The sequence below is a fragment of the Actinia tenebrosa genome, unplaced genomic scaffold (genome assembly GCF_029948245.1).
Source record: "Actinia tenebrosa isolate PJP-AT-01 unplaced genomic scaffold, QUT_ActTen_1.0 PGA_scaffold5__44_contigs__length_20552954, whole genome shotgun sequence".
In the NCBI taxonomy this organism is placed as follows: domain Eukaryota; kingdom Metazoa; phylum Cnidaria; class Anthozoa; order Actiniaria; family Actiniidae; genus Actinia; species Actinia tenebrosa.
This window is the reverse complement of record NW_028292582.1, coordinates 17,805,687-17,826,501: the sequence shown is the minus strand read 5'-3', so window position 1 is coordinate 17,826,501 and position 20,815 is coordinate 17,805,687. Positions and strand designations below refer to the sequence as shown.

The 20,815-nt window shown below is 37.1% G+C and overlaps 2 protein-coding genes across 2 annotated transcripts; one reads left to right on the top strand and one right to left on the bottom strand.

Moving 5' to 3' along the window:
- Positions 1-5,480: 5,480 nt before the first annotated feature.
- Positions 5,481-11,810, top strand: LOC116300729 (uncharacterized). The gene is made up of 11 exons (XM_089038118.1): positions 5,481-5,520; positions 5,655-5,752; positions 5,825-5,905; positions 6,408-6,528; positions 7,937-7,983; positions 8,083-8,226; positions 8,860-9,006; positions 9,782-9,964; positions 10,398-10,521; positions 10,999-11,165; positions 11,712-11,810. Exons 1-11 carry the CDS (start codon positions 5,481-5,483, stop codon positions 11,808-11,810), a joined length of 1,251 nt encoding a protein of 416 aa, XP_088894244.1.
- Positions 11,811-14,109: 2,299 nt separating this feature from the next.
- LOC116300734 (neuropeptides capa receptor-like) lies at positions 14,110-16,498 on the bottom strand. The gene has a single exon (XM_031709658.2). The coding sequence runs from the start codon at positions 15,124-15,126 to the stop codon at positions 14,215-14,217; it is 912 nt and encodes a 303-aa protein (XP_031565518.2). The 5' UTR covers positions 15,127-16,498; the 3' UTR covers positions 14,110-14,214.
- Positions 16,499-20,815: the final 4,317 nt, after the last annotated feature.

Sequence of the window (20,815 nt, the reverse complement as noted above, 5' to 3'; positions counted from 1 at the left end):
AATCAAATCAAAATGCACTACAATGTTTTGTTCTCCCACTTAGGAATTTTGTCAAATGTGCACAACCCACCACCCCAGTTTTGTTGTTTGAAAAATCTTCCACAAAGCTTTCAATGGCCGATGTCATTTTTATGCTTTGAATTCCGGGTTATTTTTACTTGAAAAACGAAAGATACAAATCATCCAATAAAATATCAATTTTAGTGAAATTTACCTTGGATGTCTTTCATTAAAATTCAAGTTTTGGAGATTTCCAAACTTTCCATGGACAAATCAAGACTATAACACAGACTTTAAAAAAGTGTGCAAAATATAAGTTTACTTTTACTTCCAATTCAATAGCGATATTTGGTTATTCATATGAAGAGTTATATGTTTTTTTTATGAAACGTATTTTTACCGCAATGAAAATTACAAAATAAATTAAATGCTTTGGCAGGAAAAGAGAGAAAATTAGCTGGAGATGATTACGGACTAAACTAGTCAAGTTTGCGAGGCCCTTAAGGACAAAACTAAATGTGTTAAAAATCAACATTTTCTTATCCTAATTCTTCATTAATATATCTTATTACTTTCATATTAGCCTTAACTATTCTTCAAGAAGGTTAAAAAATAAGTTATTACATTTCGAGATTCCATTTGACCAGTTTTCATATTTGTTTTCATGCGCGAAAAAGATGTGGAAATCACGAAAGCCAAACGTTTTCGACCAAAATAAAGTTTGCATTCAGTCAAACTTGACAAAAAAAAAAAAAAAAACTGAGACAGATTTACTAATGCAAAATATGTATTCCTTTTTAGATTTCCTTCATTAAGTAAACAAATTATCTATAGAAATATCAACATTATTGAATGAAAGTCTTCTTCTGCCGATAGGACCCGATAGTAGTCGAACGAAACTCCCGGGGGGGGGGGGGGGGGGGCTACTCCCCTATATTTCCTATACGGGTATGTGCCGCCTTATAGGGTATGGTTTTTGGGCTTTTGGGTCTGGGGTAGGGTATCATTTTTGGACATTTTGTATGGGATAGGGTATCATTTTAGTCTGGGATAGAGTTAACGATTTGGTCATTTTTGTCTGGCGAATAGGCTACGCTTTCTGCCGGCACAAAAACAATAAAAACGTTAGTAAATATTGATTGCAATCTATTGAAAAACTGTCTTTTCTGTCTTTTAGTCTGGGGTAGGGTGTACAATTCTTAGTTTTAGTCTGGGGTAGGGTATGTAAAATCAAAATTTTAGGTCTGGGATAGGGTCAGGGTTTTTAGGTCCTAGCGGCACACCCCTACCCAAGTTGGAGTGGTAGTACCCACCCCCACCCCCCCCCCCCCCCCCGGGACGAAACTGCTTTTTCATGTACTATCAAGATGAGCGCGTGTTCTCTAACTTCATGCTTAGAAGGGATGCGTGCGAACAAATGTCCATGAACGTCCTTATGCAGCAGTGAATGAGGACTGAAGGACTGAAATGTATATTTTTACATATACAGAAATATGCTCTCCTTGAGAGTATGCCAAAACTTTGATAAATGGCCATGGTCGCTGTTAGTTTATCAAAGTTTTGAATCGATATTCTAGGAAGAATAATCTAGTATGTCTTCGCAGAAATTATTAGTTAGCTAGACACAAAAAGAAGACGGAGAACAGAAATAATAATAATAATAATAATAATAATAATAATGATAATGATAATAATGCTTCATTTCTTAAAACGCATTTAAAAATATCGATGCTTTTACAAGAATTAAATAATTAATTAACTACAAAATTTGTGATATAACGAAAAAACTTTATAACGTGAAGTCTAAACTATCTATGAACTAGAACAAGATTTTACTATGGAGTTATTAAATATTACCTTTCATTACAATTTTACCAAGGCATTTTTATTGGGTAACCAGAAATATTCCAAAAATATGTCCTGTAATCATTAGGAAGGAATCCCTCGCAATATGGTCATTCATAGGGTACTCTTAATCATAATATAATAAATCATAATAACGTATGCAAGACGTGAATCGAGGAAGACAATAAATAAACAGGGTCAGCTTCTTAGAGTCTTGTATATGTTTTAATCTAAAATAAAATAAAAAATCATTAGTCCTTTAAAATAAACAGATCTTATTATAATGGCCTTTTTCATTAAAAAAAGAAGAAATTATAAGTCGTTTACTGTTTTTCTCAGGCCTTTTTTCTATTTCTTTTGCTTATGAAATTGTATCTCTTTTTGTATTTGGTATCTAATGCGAATTGGCGCAACATAGCTTTATTCGTAACAAGTTCATTAAACTTGCATGAGTGGCTCCGAAATAGCTTCTAATGATCATAATGACCTTGGCTGCAAACATTGTGCGATCAGCTAAAACGTTCTTGGAATTGAATCCTGACGGATGCAGGTTTCCTAAAAATACAGGATGTTGATGATGATGTGGCTTTGCCTGCAAACATTGTGTAATTAAGATTTCTGAAATTGGATCATAAAGGTTGTTGATGATGACGTGGCATTGGCTGCAAACCAGAAACATTGTGCAATTTAGATTTTCTTGGAATTGGGTCATGTTAAAGGTTTCCTAGAAATTAAGGTTGTTGATGATGACGTGGCATTTGCTGCAACCAGTAAACATTGTGTAATTTAGGTTTTCTTGGAATTCAGGTTTCCTAGACGTTGATGATGACGTCGTTCAATTGAAAGTCACGATCTGTGTAGTTGTACACCAAAGTCTAGATTGAGTCACTTTCATTTTGAGCCATTCGTGGCGAAACGAAGAATAACCTGCTAAAGCTAGCTCATGATGTCTTTTTCCGATTCTGATAGAATTATTGAGGACGCTTATAGAAAGCTAAGGAGGTATGCTCCCGAACAGTACGCCTGGTTGAATGCAGATCCTGAGAAGAGAAAAGATGTCACTGAATCAGCAAGGGCCGTAGCTATCGAGCAAATCGAACTGTCCAAAGTGCTCTATGGTCAATCACTTGTTGGCATTGATAATCTGCTTTCTAAGTACCTGACAGACGTCAGAATAACTATGCTTCGCCAAGGATTTGACCTGGAGACGTTTAGCATGAATTTGGACAAGACAAGTGATGGGATGCTATTGGTAGAAATGACTAGAGAAGGAAGTATGCTCGAGCCTCCAAAAGCAGTACTAGAGTCTCAGAGTATGGAATGGGCAATTGTTAAGCTGTATGCCAGCATCTTTGTTGAAGCGTATTTTCTCGTAATGTCTTTGGCGGGTATTAAGCCGCCTATCAAAACCTACGTCGATAAAGTCTTGAATAATGCAGCTCGCTCAATCAATACGTCTTCAAAGCTCCGCAAAGCTCTAGAAGAGTTTGTAAGAGCCTGGAACGAAGCAGGGGGGAATGCTTTCAAGAAAGCCACAGCTCTTTTCAACCTGATCAAAGACAGTGGTGCGATGGATGCTTTCTGGAGTATCCTTGAAGCCATGATGACTAATATGGACCGGTATGACTGGCTCAAAACCGCTCTCAATCTCACCACTATTGTCATTGCTGCTGTAGCAACTGAAGGCGTTGCCTTGATCGCAGAAATAGCCTCGATTGTTTCAGATGCAAAAGATTTTGCGAAAAAAATTATAAATCTGAATGAGCTTCGGAAGAAAAGATCATAATTTCATTAGCTGTGGGACATTTATTTTTCTCACGGTATCACAAACTGAAAACAAAAATCCAATTAGAAATGATGTATTTTTTATTGCACTCCTATCTAAAAGATTTTTCAACATAACGAGCCGTCCAACGGTTTCCTTTAGACTTTTGCGATATCTTTAGCGATTCATTCTATTGGCTTTTTCTAGTTAAATAACTGTCTTTATTACTCAGTGATATCTTATTCAATGTTTTCCTCTTTATGAATATTGTAGAAGTCTGAGTGTACGTGATGAACGTTTTCATTCTATTCCTTACCACTCTTTGCGCATGAAACTGCTACGCGCTGATCGAGACAACAGTCGCAACAGAGAAATAGGGCAATACACTGCCGCAAATCAGAAAATACAAAGGTACCGACCAATTTATTTGATTGACGGAAGTGTATTGCCCAATTTCCTTGTCGCGACTTTTGTAACGGTCAGCGCGTAGCAATAAAAAGAGTGGTAATGTTAACTATTAATTTCTATATTCTTTTTTTTCTTTCTTTTCAATTTAATTTCTAATTTGTGTGTTTACAATTTGAATTTAATTTACATCAACAGTTTTTTCTTCCTCATTGCACGTAAAAACTGATGTTGTAATGAATAAAATAGCTATAATCTAGTATAGCGAGCTCTCTCGATGAGCTTTTCAGCTCTGATGGCAAACTAGATATATGTATGTGTCTAAATAATAAAAAGATATTTTCCTTCAATTCATTGTGTAAAGATTTGATATAAAAAAACCGTAGGATAATTGTAAGCAATTTTAAAACGAATAGGTTTTTGGATATTTTTTTAATTTTTTAAAATCTTATTAAAATTCATTCATTCGGGAAAAAAACTCGAAAAAAACCTCGAAGAATATGAAATTCTCGCAGCAGTATTATCAGTGAGAACAATTCCGTTGCAGTATATCTACTAGATATACCCTTTACTTTCAAAGGCCTGCCAAGGGGTTGATCAAAATCCAGTCTGGAGAACAGGTTGGGACTGTAAGGTTTTCGTGCCAGCTAGAAATTTGTATTCTGCAGCGACGTGACTGACTGGACCTGCATCTCGCGGTTCGAACATTTATTATCGGCAATTTGTTAAAGACTAATTTGCATAACAATGAGATCCTAAAATGCACTGTGCATTAAGGCCTTTCTTCTAAAGATGACTTCGTTATTTATATTCCGTCACTTAATTCATAAGAAGAAGAGTAACCAGGCATGAGCTCCTAATAAAGAGTAATTTAATTTTTATAACCTTTGTTAAAATTGGGATCCCTGTGATAAACGCGGGATTTTTTACCGGAAATGAAGTTCCCCATTTAAATAGCACCCAGACCCTTCTCCTCCATCTGGAAAACAAAATGGCGGCCTCTTTAGCCGTTAATTCCATGGTGGAAAAAAAGCTCTCTTAGAATCATTTACACATCAAAATAAGAAGGAAAAATTATTTTGGGAAAGAATACATGTCATTTAAAAAGTTAATGAATGAAAATATATTTTTTTAAACTTTGTTTTGTGATCAAATAATACTTCAATCATGAGTTCAATCAGGTTGTCGTTTCGAGTTGTTTTTGTTTTTTTAACTACTGTTTTCTTCTTCCTCTGCAATCAAGCGGCTTGTACGATCCACGTCGAGGTAGGTAAATCATTGATTCAAAAAACAATTAGTTTATAATTTCTAAATACTTACAGTTACGATAGAAATGTTAGACTAAATTCATAGGCATATATAAACTTGTAGTTTAGCTTACTTTATGAAGACTAAACCTTACTGTCGCTCGAAGCTATATCTTAAATCTAAAATGTTTTCAACGTTTTCCACACAGCATTCTGGTATGCTACCTGTGAAGCCAGACAGTTATGCTATCCAGTTCTGTAAGTAAAATCTAGCTAACTAAATCAAGTTTATGTTGATCTGTGATGGTATAAAAGCCATTATGGAAATATTTTCCTTGGATATCCGCAGAATTAGGTCAAAATCATTCATAACAATTTTACTTATTCTTTAGATCTAACGGTAGCCAACGATGCTAGCACTAAAGTCATAGTAGCTTCAGGAAAGCCCAGATGCTGTTGGCAAGTAGAAAAGAACGACATTGACTGTGAGGTAAAACAAACTAATGCTTTGTTTTATCTTGATTATCGTTTATAACCGTCATTCTTTGTTTCTCTATTGCAGTCCATGGTATTGATTGGTGGCAATGAAGCTATTATTTCCCCAAGAACAACACAGAATATATCTTTTTTATTCCCAACAACTGTAAGTACGATAAAAAGCACTTTAATAGACTAATATTTTATCAAAGACAAAAGAGAAGTTAAAAATAGTTGACATATTGTAACACGGCTTCTTCTTACTCCTAGTTTCTCTCCTTTTTACTTCTAGTTTATCTATATATCTTTTATAAAAGACCTTAATTCATACCATAAATTTGTATAATTTTATATCAAAGTAAAAATAATTTTATTAAAGTTAAAGTGCTAGTCACGAAAATAAAATTAGCAGTTATTCGCCGAAGGCGAAGTGAATATCGGGGAATATTTATCGAGACGCGAGTCTTCGAGCGGCGAGGTAAATATTCTCCATATTCACTGAGCCTGAGGCGAATAATTATAGTACATATGTTCTATATGTTCTATATAGTACATAAGTGTTGGGTTTCTGTGTCGTTTAGTTTCAGTATCCTATGGATAGGGTAGACAAGTGTCACTTTGTTCTTATAGTACATAAGTGTTGGGTTTCCTGTGTTGTTGTGTTTCAGTATCCCATGGATAGGATAGGCAAGTGTCACTTGGTTTTTCAAGTAAATGAGCATCGTATACAACACGTGATCTTGTTCAACACAACTAAACCAAGGAAAGAACTGGACTGGCAAGATACCTGTAAGTACTATTATTTAAATAGGTCCTTTTATTAGCTTGGGCACAGGGAGCCCGGCTTTGGAATCTGTACATGAATAAATAAATCAATAAAGTGCTTTGGGTTTCCTGTGTTGAGATTTGAAACAAGACGCCAATGATGTATTGAGATTTGGTAACTTGATAGCAGATTAATGTAAGTAATTCGAGAGCAGCTTATAATTCAAATTTAACGTATTAGTGTAACGCACGCCCTAGTAAATGGTAATAATAGTAATAGGGCGTGCGTTACACTGATACGTTACGTTAATCTGCTATCAAGTTACTGGTTAGTACGATTACCGGAAACTCAACGTATCAGCGCCTTGTTTCAAATCTCAACACAGGAAACCCAATAAAGCACTTATTGATTCATTTATTCATGAACAAATTCTAAACACAGGAAACCCAATAAAGCACTTATTGATTTTTTTTATTCATGTACAAATTCTAAAGCCGGGCTCCCTGTGGCTTGGGCGTAATGTTTTCCCACTTCAGACCACGTGTCATTCCTTGATAATCATTTATTTGTTTAATTGTTGTGCAAGAGAAGAGACATAAATATGCCTAGGTACAGAATCTAATACCTCATTCACACCTAAACGTGTTTAGTTAAACTGTGTTTTCATTAGGAAAAAAATTGAGAGACTAGAAACCTACAATATAATGAAGCTTTGTAAAATACTATCAGCGGCAAGACAAAGGATAGCTTACATGTATTATTTCACCAAATATTGTGCAGTGTTCGTAGATAGTTTTTCAAACCTGTTTAGTTAAAGCACTTTAAAACATGTTTAAGCCTTGGTGTGAATGAAGTAGAACTCTCAAGAGAATGACTATGTTTAAGCTGGTCCGATTCTTATTCAGTAGCAATATAACAACAAAGCTTAGTCATAACATGTTGTTTGAAGTTTTTATACATTTTAGAAACGGGTCATAGCTTTAATTTGGAGGGTGGATTATATAAAAAGTGGCAACCTTCATTTTGACCATGGCTATGTTTAAAATCCAACTTTATCTAGAATCGAATAAATGTTTAAAATGTTATGGGCTGTGAATATAGTTTGCATGATGTCGATGTCAGTTAGAATGGTTTCGTATGAGTGTCAAACGCATGGTGCTGTTTTAAAAAATATAATCGGATTTACCAATTCATGTTGAATGGAAACGTAAACAGATTTCGACTACCCATAAGGCTACCGATAGATCGCATTAGAATTTAGAATCTAGAAGTGCTTGACTGCACTACGTACACGGACGTGTAGCTACGGCTATACGTAAGATACGGTACGGCTAATTTAGTATAAGACAAACAAAAACCACTCTGCTATGTCGTGTATGGTGGTTTTGCATACTCATTGACACCATATCTGGTCTGTTTCACTTGTTTCAGTAATAGGTTTTGGTGGCCAACACAAGACTTGTAAAGGCGTCGACTTGGTAAGATATCGCTTAAAAATGGCTTCTGAGAATTAATCCTGCACGAACCCTGCTACAGCGTAATGTTTAACTACTGTGTCTTGTTAATTTCCATGCCAGGACCCACGTGATGACTGCAAGCCTGTTGACTGTTTGGAAAAGTACAACGGTAAAAGATCATTTTTCGATCAAGAAAAGGGAAAATGCCAACCCGTCAGAAACTGCTACACCAAGATGAAAAATGACAAAGATTTGCCTGAAATCGTAAGTTAGAGGCATATGTTACTGACGTTGGACACCTGGTATAGAGAGCTTGCACAATAACGTGATGGCAACCATGACAGGAGGTACAACACTAGAGTTTTTCCCTGGGAAACTGAATTTCTCATATAAATCACACTAGACCAGATTTAATTGTTCCTGCCTCTTGTCATGGATCAGTGCCATCGCGTGATGGTGCAAAGCCTCTATAAGAAAGACCTCTCGCCTTTATGAGTTACGGGTTTAACAGTGGCACTCAGGCCGCTACGCCTCGTGCGTGACATTTAATTCCTATTGAGGATTGCACGTTTCTGCGTTGAGGAATGGGAGCAATTTCAAATCGTGTGTGGTTGAGAAGGGGAGGGGGTAGGGTAAGAGGTGAATTTTTGTGTTTGAAGGGTGGGGCAAGGAACAAAATGGGTGGGGCAAGGAACAAAATGGTCGGAACCGGGAAGGGGTAATAACGAAGTGTGGGGGGAGGAGTTAATACCAAATTTAACGTATGTGTCAGGAGGGGGATCCAAAAACACGATTTCAAGTGCATGAAGTAAAAGGAGTGAACTTGGTCTTGTATCGTGGTAAAATGAAGATGATTACTTAAAACCGCTGTTATTTATCATTATTATCATTATCTAGGCTTTTGATAAGGATCATAATAACTGCAAAAGCCTTATCGGTGATAAACTAACCGCTGAACAAGAGAAGTTCTTGCTGAACAAGGCTGACAAGAGCTCGCTTGCTAAGAAAAGGTTTAGCCTGGAAGACGTTAAAGAAATTAACCCGGTAAATTAACCCCCTACCTTCTTCTTTCATCTCCATCATCGTGATCATCATGATCAACATCATCATCGTGATCATCATCATCATCATAATTATCGTCATCACCATCATCATGTTCATGTAAATTCAAATCATTGCTATATTACATCAGGTCTTTTGTTGTTGTTTGTAGCTGCTACGACTTCTTTGCTCTTTGCTCCATGTCTTTGGCTGTAGCAATAGATTTCACCTGCGTGACCTCACATGAATCGGTGCACCAGTATGACATGTGTTATCGCGGGCATAAACATCATCATTCTCATAGGAATAAACATAGGTGCCGCGTGAAAACGGTCCATGACCATTGACTATGGATTGCTGTTAAATACCGCTGAGCTTTAATCATTTAACTAAGTGGGCTTAAAGCATTAACTTAGAGAGAGATTTGGCGTAGGGAGGGGAGGAAGGGGAGAGGGGGTAGGAGTAACAAGTGCTAGCGCATAAGTATCAACTATGTAGAGAACCATGAATAGCAATCTCAAATATTTGGACTGGGCTGTTATTGTCAAAAATCATTATTAGTAATTAATAGTAATTAAATTCATATATCGCACATACCCCAAGTTCAAGGCGTTTGCAACTATACATAAATTAAAAGGAAAACGTTAGTTCTCCCATTCCTACTGCCTTATTGGCTTAAAGTTTGTTTGTGACTGAAGATGGAGCAGACGCCTTGCCCGGGATATGGTCTTGTTTATTACAATAATATTGATTAATGACGATCGCGAATTGTCGATAGATACCGCTGAACTGTAACCATGGTAGTCGTGTGGGCTCAATGTGTGTCTGTGATAATGGCTGGGGTACAGACACCTCAGTGGTGCCGGATGGTGATATGAGATTCATATTCAACTGGTGTAATGAGAGAATCCTTAATGAACAGACACTATCCCAGCAGGCTCAAAGAATCGCTATGTTATCTGTATCCTCTTGAATTGACTCTAAAAAACGTTTTCATTATCATTTGTAGTGATATTTTAATTCACATACATGTTACACTTTTTGATACAAAACATTTTAAAACAATGTGCTTTATGCAAGCTATAGACTATAGTATCTAGATCAATCTTATTTCATTACTAGGCAGTTATAAAACATGGCTTTGACTTGCCTTTGTCCCTTCTTGTTTCTGGCATCAAATACACCTTAACCCACATGTTTTGACCAACAAACTTATTCATACATTCTTTGAAAAAGTAAAAAGAAGCTCATTATTTTAAAAATGGGCTTGAACTGACCTGGAGGAGTGATTCCCTTCCCACCCCAACTTATTTTTTCAATCCACCTTCAATGAGGTAACTTTTTCTAAGAATATATTTTATCATTTTGTTACCCTTAACCGCGTGCACAAAAAGGGCCTAGGACTAATCTCCACCAGTCTTCTGATTGGCTGGATTATTATCATTTGGGGCTGTTTCATTGCCGAATTACCCAATAAGAGCGCCGAAGAAAACTTGAAAAATGATCAAGATGATTCAGGTTTGTAAATTCTCCTACTATATAATGCACTAATCAATTGAACCCCCTGACCCCCTCTCTGACATCCGGGAAAGGGCAGAGAATTTAACATTCACGTTTAAACTTAGCACTTTCCCTCGGTTCCCGAAGAAAGCTGATGAAGCTGTTCAAGCAGTAGCTGTTGGAATTGTTAAAATTGTTAAAATTATCGCCCTGTCACGGGGGTTAGAGGCAGGGGCCGGAGGAGGGGGTTGGAGGCGGGGGCTGGAGGCGGGGCCCAGCATTGTCAACAAGGTTTCATGATTGGATTTTTGCGTCTTCCCAACCACTGACCGAGTGTGCGTATTTCTTTTCTCGCCAGTAAGCGTTTTGTGTCCGACGTCTTCAGCCGACTTCAGCACCAAACATTTTCTCGAATAAATGTTTCAAATATGATTATATTAATAAAAATGAAAATTTCATATTAATTTCAAGTAATTTTGCTTTTTTACATTTCAGGCGAAAGTTATTACAGCAATAGATCGAGTTCTCAATCAGACTCGTCTAGTGATCGTTATGGTTTCGTGCTAAGATCGTACACCGCTCGTAAGGACGACGAACTAACGTTAAAAAGAGGACAACACATACGAAACGTGCGAGAAACGAATAGGAAAGGATGGATGAAGGTTAGCTGGCTGTTTATTTACTACAAGAGAGTATAAAGCACTTACTTCTTACTCTCTTGTTTACAATCGAATGCCTGTATCAAATTGAGCTGATCCTCGCAGTATATGAAGCAACTTAAGCAGCTGCAAATCGAAAGAACCAGAAAAAGTTTTGAATACCATTTGCTAATTATTCATCGTTATTACCAGAAATTCATATCCCTTCTTATTTATTATATTTGTTCTTCATACACCCTTCTCATAATGACTGACAAGTGCACGAAAACGAGATCACCCAGTCATTATTTCACACTATAAGATACAAAATTACATGAAATGACTTTAAAGAAGAAAAGTATTAAAAAATGACCTTTGTTTTGATCTGAGTTAGCACTAACATCCTTTATTCTGAATGAGCAGCTTGGTTCAACCTTGCAAGATGACTGGGTGACCCCGTTTCCGTGCGTTCATCAGCCATTATGAGAAGGGTGTATATACAGTGCCTAGAGCAGCTCATTGATAAGCGCTTTAAAAATGTATTCTTATTATCATTACATTATATTTCAGGGTACTCTAGAGGGCAGAGAGGGATATTTTCCTTTGCGCAACGTCAAAGTCTATTACCAAGATCAGGACAGTAGCAGCTCAAATTCTGAACGTGTTTGAAGACTAAAAGGAACAAAGGGAATATATTAAAGCGGGGTATGTCCTTAGGTCTAACCCACAGGTATACCAAGCAAGGCATTCTTGTACTTATTATGTAAGGCACCGGTCATTATTCATCACCTCAGCTGGGAATGGGTAGTCAGGTTTATTTATGCCACATAATAAAGCTTTAATGATCCCTCCAAGTGATGATATCCTCCAATGAGCTCCCCGTACTAGTGGTTGCTACTTTCTTATTCGTGTGTCAATATCAACCCCCCTCCCCCGCCCCCTTTTGATACCTGTCAATGCAGTATAGGAGATCCCCCCTCCAGTTGTCTATAGACCATGGGACCCTAATGATCCCCCAAACATCCATCGAACCAAACGGTGATAATTAATGTCATGCAGTTCCTTAAGTATTATTTTTAGCTTATTCACTACTTTCACATCCCCATAATGCCTTGCGTCTTTGGGGGGTAACCAATCAAAAAACTGTCCCAAATTGAAAGGTTTCTTAATTGAATTTATACTATACCTGCTTTTATCTGTACAACACCGATTATCAGTTTATTCCAAGTTATTTTTGCGTTTACAGATCATCAAGAGTTTTGGTCTGGACGCAAAGTATTATGGGGATGTGAAAGTAGAGAATGAAGTAAACAAAATCCATACCTTGCTTGGGCTTCCTGTGTTTTTCATTATGTAGTGAAACCAAGCACTTCTTTGATTGACGTTTATTTGTTTTTCATTTTTCATTTCGGCAATCTTTTCTTCATTAGTGATATATCTTTCAGCCACAAAATCAATAAACCTTTGAGAAAAATTGTGCGTGTCATAAATCTTCAAAAACAGGGGATGCAAGCTTGGCGTGTTGTTCTTCCGATGACGTCATTACGGGCAGAAATAGTTGATGTGTTTACCTTGCTAAGCAATGAGGATTCAGCGCTTATCAATTTAAGGAGATTAAAAAACTAGTCCTAAACACTTAATGAAGGTTATCTATTTTCCACCAGATGGTAGTCATATGTATTGAGTATTAACAAGGCTATGATTGGTTTCTTATTTGAAATCTAGAGACATTTTGAATCTTGAAAGAATATCTCTTCCTATTCCTTTTCTTCGTAGATATTTTAATCTGTTTTTGAAAGTACAATTTAAAAAAAAGGAATCTCTGTTATTTTCTCAGAAATCCAATGTTTTGTAATTTTTCAATTTTTTTCTTTCTTTCGGGGGAGGGGGGGGGGCGTGGGGCGGTGGGGGGGAGGGGGGGGGGGGGGTGGGAGTGGAGGGGGGAGGGAGGGCGGGGGTGGGGTTGAGGGGGTGGGGTGAGGTGAGGAGGGAGGGGGAGGGAGGGTGCGGGGGGGGGTTGGAGGGGAGGGGGGAGGGGAGGGGGGATGGGAGGCGCGGGAGGAGGGAGGGATGGGGAGGGAGTGGGGGAGGGGGGCGGTGAGGAGGGAGGGATTGGGGGAGGGATTTATGAATTCGTTTTTTTTCTTTCTCTTTCTTCCTTCTTCCTTTCTCTTTCTTCTTTCTTCCTTTCTTCTTTCTTTCTTTCTTTCTTTCTTTCTTTCTTCTTTCTTTCTTTCTTTCTTTCTTTCTTTCTTTCTTTCTTTCTTTCTTTCTTTCTTCTCTTACACTGGCAAAGTAATAATGTTTAAATTCTTTGTTTTCGATTCGTTTCCCCCTTTTGAATTTCCCATTTTTTCATTGGTCATCAGTACGTAGCTAGCTTTTTCTCACTTTTCTTTTTATTTACAACCACAAGCAGAATTACAGTTTGTTATAAATGAGATGTTTATTTATTTTTCCACTTTTCAATAGCACAATTTTTCAATTTATTGTTCAATTTTTTCTTTTTCTTTTCTTTTTATCCCAACCCTAGTAGCAAGTCTATGATAAAATTTTTCCTATTTTCCACTTCAACAGTCCATGTCATGAGCACAGTTATTCCTAGACAAACATAATCCTGTTTTGATCTTTTCAGACCCATTCTCAAATATTAAATTCTACGGCCTACCCAACCTTCACTTATTATCATGAATCGTATCATTACAGTTCATCATACCCTGACTTGGTATTTGTTTTTGTCTTATTGTCTTTTCATTATTTTCATTATTTTGTATTATTGTTGGTTGTTTTGTTTTTGTGTTGTCTTCTGTATGTATGTGTTCATGCATTCTTACTTCTTTTTATTTCTTTTTGTTGCTGTTGTTTGTTTGTTGGTTGTTTGTTTGTTTGTTTGTTAGGTTTTTTTTTTTGTTTTTGTTTTTTTGTTTCTTTGGTTTTTTTGGTTTTTTGTTTTTGTTTGTTTTTTGTTCTTTTTGTTTTTGTTTTTTTGTTGTTTTTTTTTTTTTGTGGTTTATTTTTCAATGACTTCGAAGACAAGTATCAGCTAATACGCGTGCGCCATCAACATTTAGAGTCATGTTGGAACTGTGTTGACGCTCGTCCCCCTGTGCGGCAGAGTTTTCCTCAAAACCCTTCTAAATTCTTTAATAAAAACGAAATATATGAAAGGACTGAGAGTGGAATTAAGGACCAAACAAAGGTAGAAAATGTTAAACAGGGACCAATCTAAATCAGGTTCGTAGATCGATGGAGAAACAACATGAAACATGAAGTTTTCTATGTGATGCGGAGACCACATAACGATATAGAGAGTAAGAGAACATAGGATCATTTTCATTGCATTTGCAACCCTTCTACCGCGTATTTGTTCCTGTGCTGTTGGAAGAGATACAGCAATCTTTGACTTTCTAAGTTTACGAATAATGTTTATATTCAGTACCAAAATAACTATGAATATTGACATCGGACAGACCATCTGGATCCAGTAGAAGAAATTTAGAGTCTCCAAGGAAAGAACGCTTGGGCAAAGCATCCCAATGAAGGGTCCTGCCCACTTATAGGCTTCTAATGCCAGCTGGTTGAGATAAAGCAGCGCTGGCAAGACCCATGTGACGATGATGAGAAAGATACAAAACTTGGCTGTTGTTGGTGTTGTGAGAAGAGGCTTTGAGACAGCATGAAACCTGTTTACACTCATGATAAACAGTGTTAATAGAGAGACGTGTTGGCAGGAGTTGAGGAAGAATGAGAGCCGGCAGATGATGTTTCCAAGGATTGGGTTTACTGGTTGTTCATATAAACGAAAAACACCAAAGTCTGTCAGTTTTCTTAGCATCAGAAATAACAAGAACGCTCCATCAGAGGCGGCCATGTTGAGGATGTAATAATTAATATTTCTTCTCAAAGTCTTGTTCCTTAGGATCAAAATAACGACCAAAGTGTTGCCCAAAATACCAATGGATACTAAAGTAGAGAAAACGGCCATCTATGTTGGAGTTGTATTCTTCAAAAGCGATGAAAATGAACCAAATGACTCCAAATTGCCACAGGCACTCTCATTCCTGCTACTCGTATTGAATGGATTACCATTCATTATATCTCTCACTCTATTCTCGCTTGTTGAAGATGAAACTTCCTTTATGTCTTCTTTCTTGTATTTCGTCTTTCAAAACTGTAGTTACTAGTATGAATAATGTTTGCTGCCTTTCTCACTCTTTTCTCGCTTGGTGGAGATAAAACTTCCTATATCTTCTTTCTTGTATTTCGTCTTTCAAAACTGTAGTTACTAGTATGAATAATGTTTGCTGCCTTTCTCACTCTTTTCTCCCTTGGTGAAGATGAAACTCCCCGGCTATCTTCTTTCTTGTACTTCGTCTTTCAAAACTGTAGTTACTAGTATGAATAATGTTTGCTGCCTTTCTCACTCTTTTTTCCCTTGGTGAAGATGAAACTCCCCGGCTATCTTCTTTCTTGTACTTCGTCTTTCAAAACTGTAGTTACTAGTATGAATAATGTTTGCTGCCTTTCTCACTCTTTTCTCCCTTGGTGAAGATGAAACTCCCCGGCTATCTTCTTTCTTGTACTTCGTCTTTCAAAACTGTAGTTACTAGTATGAATAATGTTTGCTGCCTTTCTCACTCTTTTCTCCCTTGGTGAAGATGAAACTCCCCGGCTATCTTCTTTCTTGTACTTCGTCTTTCAAAACTGTAGTTACTAGTATGAATAATGTTTGCTGCCTTTCTCACTCTTTTTTCCCTTGGTGAAGATGAAACTCCCCGGCTATCTTCTTTCTTGTACTTCGTCTTTCAAAACTGTAGTTACTAGTATGAATAATGTTTGCTGCCTTTCTCACTCTTTTCTCCCTTGGTGAAGATGAAACTCCCCGGCTATCTTCTTTCTTGTACTTCGTCTTTCAAAACTGTAGTTACTAGTATGAATAATGTTTGCTGCCTTTCTCACTCTTTTCTCGCTTGGTGGAGATAAAACTTCCTATATCTTCTTTCTTGTATTTCGTCTTTCAAAACTGTAGTTACAACTAGTATGAATAATGTTTGCTGCCTTTCTCACTCTTTTCTCCCTTGGTGAAGATGAAACTCCCCGGCTATCTTCTTTCTTGTACTTCGTCTTTCAAAACTGTAGTTACAACTAGTATGAATAATGTTTGCTGCCTTTCTCACTCTTTTTCCCTTGGTGAAGATGAAACTCCCCGGCTATCTTCTTTCTTGTACTACGTCTTTCAAAACTGTAGTTACAACTAGTATGAATAATGTTTGCTGCCTTTCTCTTTAGATGAATTCGCGCTCAAAACAAGCTGCGATAGCCGTGATTTCCTTGCTACCGATAAATGGTTGTTTTGTCGCGGCTTTCACCAAACCTTTTGCCTTATATTTGCCTACTCTTAATTGACAAGCAGAGTCACACGTATTCGGTTAACAAATATTTGATCTTGGGCCGTCTTCACTTAGCAATTAGTGTGACATTTAAGTCTTCACTTGTCAGTCAACCTACTGTACTATAAACTGTCGTCGTTTCGTCCTGATTACAGCAAACTCTTAGTTAAGTATTTTTAGTGAATGGGTTCCACGTCAGAAATTAATTTGAGACATGAACTTTCTACAGCTATTCAGTTGAATAACATAGGTAATATTGGAGCATCTTTAGTGTTTTTATATCGTAAAACTGAATGAATGGCAACTTAAATTAGAGTATAATCTATAGATGAAGCGTATAGTCTATTATGCAGTGAGAAAGGTAGACAGCGTGAGCTTTCAAATGGTTTCCGCTGTGAACCAATCAAAAAGCGACAAAAGGCACAACGTCAAGTGTTAAAGCAATTCTCCCGCCCGCTCGTTTATTTGTATTTTGTTCAGTTTGATACCCAAGTGAGTTTTTATACACATCACTATGCAGTGATTCACATTTTCCTCGGTTTTAAAAAGTCCTATATGGACTTTTAACGTATGGACTGCATTGCGGACATTGAAGACCTTCCGATCTCTCGATCCTATTCGATCCGGCAGCACATTTCATATAACCATCCCATCCGATATCATAACTTATCGTTTCTATCACGCATTTCATCTCACATCTTTTCCATGTTGGCATAGCGCTAGTTAGCCGGGGTATAGCAAGAGAAGCTATCGTACTCTCCCTCACCGCTGTGTAATTCATGCCTGCATGACGAGTGATTGGTTCGATTTTCCACTAAACCTCATATATGTGAGTTGAGTTTGTTTGATGTGTTGTTCTCTCCGTTATTATTAGAATGCTTCTTCGGGTACGCTATCCGGCTTTTCTCCCCCCGTCAAAATCAACATATCAGTTGGGCGTGACTATAGCGAATGTAGTGGTATAGTGTGTGTGAAGCGGCTCACGGAAGGGTCTATTCGTCCTCTGATATATCGAATCAATCCAAGAATCCATCAATATATCTCATTTATTCCAACCCTATTCCATCCAATCTTATGCAATCTCATAATCCATCCATATTCTACCAATCGGCTATCTACCAATCAAATATCATGATTGTATATTACGTTATTTAGTTAAGGACATTATTCATTACTGATACGCCACTATCATGTAAACAATTCTTAGCTTGAGCTTCCTGAATCGAATGTAAATACAAACCACTGTGAACTTCAGAATGAACTCTATGACAACCGACAGCAAAAGATGATAACATTTTAAAATATACATAGTAGGGTGAATATATCATCAGTTCGCGGTTACTTTGAACGTTTAAGATCTTTTAAGCGTGTTTTCTATGTAAATCCTGTCAAACTGACAGCCTCTGAGACTGATATGAAGCATTTCACTTGAATCAAGTCCGGTGAATTGAGTCCGTTCACATCGTTGTCCATCTTCCCATGGTTTTCAAAATCAACCCGCTTCACCATGAGAAAGCACAAGTGTTCTGTGCGCCGCTAAATAATGCAGCGGGTTCGGAGTCTATAAATAAAATAAAATAAATAAATAAATGTGACTTAGCAGTGGCATTTCTACAGAGTAGCTATTCATCCACAGTAATTCCAATGGGAATTTAGGAGTTGATATTTGCGGAGGAGGGAGGAAGGAAAGCCGGGGAACCCGGAAGACCCTCGAAGCACAGGAGGGAACCAACAAACAACTCTTTTTAATAGATAATTACTGAGGCACGCAGCATTCGTAGGTATAATGCAGGCAGCTGAGGGCGTAGCCGAAGTGATTATCTAGTATAATTATTGTTCTTATCAAAATCCAATTGTTTTCTTTCTAGCTTGTTTATCATAGAAACAAAGCCAATAATAAATGTCTGATTTTCCTCTATGCATTTGTTGGGATAATGCAGACTGAAAACAATGGATTTTGATAAGATCAGTAATTATACCCACATACGACACCGAGCTCAGCGGGACTCGAACCCGGGTCGCATTGGTGAGAGGCGAACGCTCTCACCGCTACGCAACCCGGAGTCGCTGAATGTGAGTAAAATATTTGAGTAGAGGGGGTAAAGCACACGGCAATCTTGTAAAACCTATTTAGGTTTTCCGACCACCCTGTATAGTAATTATTCCAATTAGAAGAGATTATTGAGATGCGACCAATCATACATACGTACATACGTACACACTATTGTATTAATAATATAAATATCATTTATTAGTGCGTGCAGGACTACTTTTGGTCGACAAGTGGTAAAATACCTCGGTTTTTGGTATTTCTCTGATTCCGATTTATTTTTCGCGACGCTTTTTTTAAACAGGATTTCGGTGATTCTTTTTCATTCATCTTAAAAACCCTGGGGGGGCCTTACCCCGGAGTCAGCCCCCCCCCCCCCCCCTCCCTCCGGGTTTTAAGATGATCGAATGAAAAAGGATTACTGGAATCCTGTTTAAACAATCCTTAACAATAATAATAAATAAAATTCAACATTAATACTAGCAGCTTACAGATTTCGTACAGTGATGACAAATTACATGTACAACAAGTAGAATACGTTTCTACTTGATTAAACAAATTCTTCACCAATAAATTGCTTTTTTTATCTTTATCATTCATTATTTATCATTTACAACTGCAATTACTAAATATAAATAATGAGCAATTAAATAATTAAATAAATTAAAAAGAGATTAATAATCAAAAATGTTTATGTTGTGCCCTGTCAGTCAGAAATACAATTTATACTAATGCTGGGGATATTTTAGGCCTTGGGCAAACGTCGAACTTCCCATGCACCGAACTTAATTGCATCAAGAATGCCGCCTCATTATCACCTGATATCCATTGTTTTTAATGAGTTCGGTGCATGGAAAGCTCGACGTTTGCCCTAGGCCTTACTCCATTCATTATTTAGCTTTGTGAGAAAAATTTATGATTTGACCATTTTGAACCCCATTTTTTGTTATACACAAAAATGTTTTTTTAGAGGCTAAATTAACAAATTGGACAATAGCACCCAGGATTCTTCATAGCCATACCCAAGTTTAAATATGAACAACAAAAAAACCATTAACTATACCGAAAGGCAAAAAGTTTTTTTCAAGCCTTCTAAAACAAGAACAAATCATTTTTACTTATGTTTCTATAAAAAAATGTGTAACAAGATCTTGGTACACAAATTATAATTTAAACCATGGCCGTCTATATTTACTAAAGCGCAATTTTAAAAAGATTCAAAGATTCACTAAATCAAACTAAAACTCGATTATAATTAATTTGAAGAGAGGAAATGCCAATGGCAGAGACATCCGTGTGAGCTAATCTTGAATAATGAGTGAGTAATAAAAGAGTAATTGATTTTGAACACGCTGCGTGTTATCTTTCACATGCAACGAACCTTTTTTACTGCAAGTGGACTTAATGAACATTCACCAATTGTATAATGATTTTGACGACGGCAGGTGTACGAATTAATGCCTGAATAATTGATTTTCTCTCAGAAAGGATAGAGACTTAATAAGATCACTTTTAGATTATTCGTCAAACCAAACATAGTGCTGCGAAGATTCACTACATCGTTTTGAAATAAATTCCTACTTCAACACTGAGAACACGATATGAAATATATCCGTCCTAGCTGCAGATGAAACAGAACGTGAACGGAAAATAGCTCCATCATCGTGGCCAATATCCAGTCATTCCGTAATTTGGGAGAAAATAATTAAAAGCTCAACTTCTTGGTTGAAGAGAAGAGTCTCTAAAGCACAAGATCTATAACAAGTCAAGCAAAAAACTAAAAAGAGAGATCTAGGAGCTTAATATTTAATCTTCGTCGAGAGTCAAAAACGATGGACAACAATGGTACATTTCTGCTCAGTGTAACTAACGAAGAACAAAATGTTACAGAAACTTGTTCCGTTAAAAAAATCTCATTGCCAGAAGTGGTGAACATGACAGTTCTTGCTCTAGTGGTGCTGTTTGGATTAGTTGGGAATTTCTTGGTGGTTTTAATCGTCTACAAAAATCAACATATGAGGAAAAATATAAACACCTTAATTGGGAATCTTGCCATTTCTGACTCTCTTGTGCTCGTGGATGACTTGTTAACGGCCTTGATGGAATCAAGAACATTCACCCCAGAATCGGGAGAACTTGCCTGTAAGGTTTTTTATTTCGTTTATGGTGTTGGACCAATGGTATCTTTATTTACCTTGTTGATAATCAGTATTACTCGTTATCGCGCTGTTTTT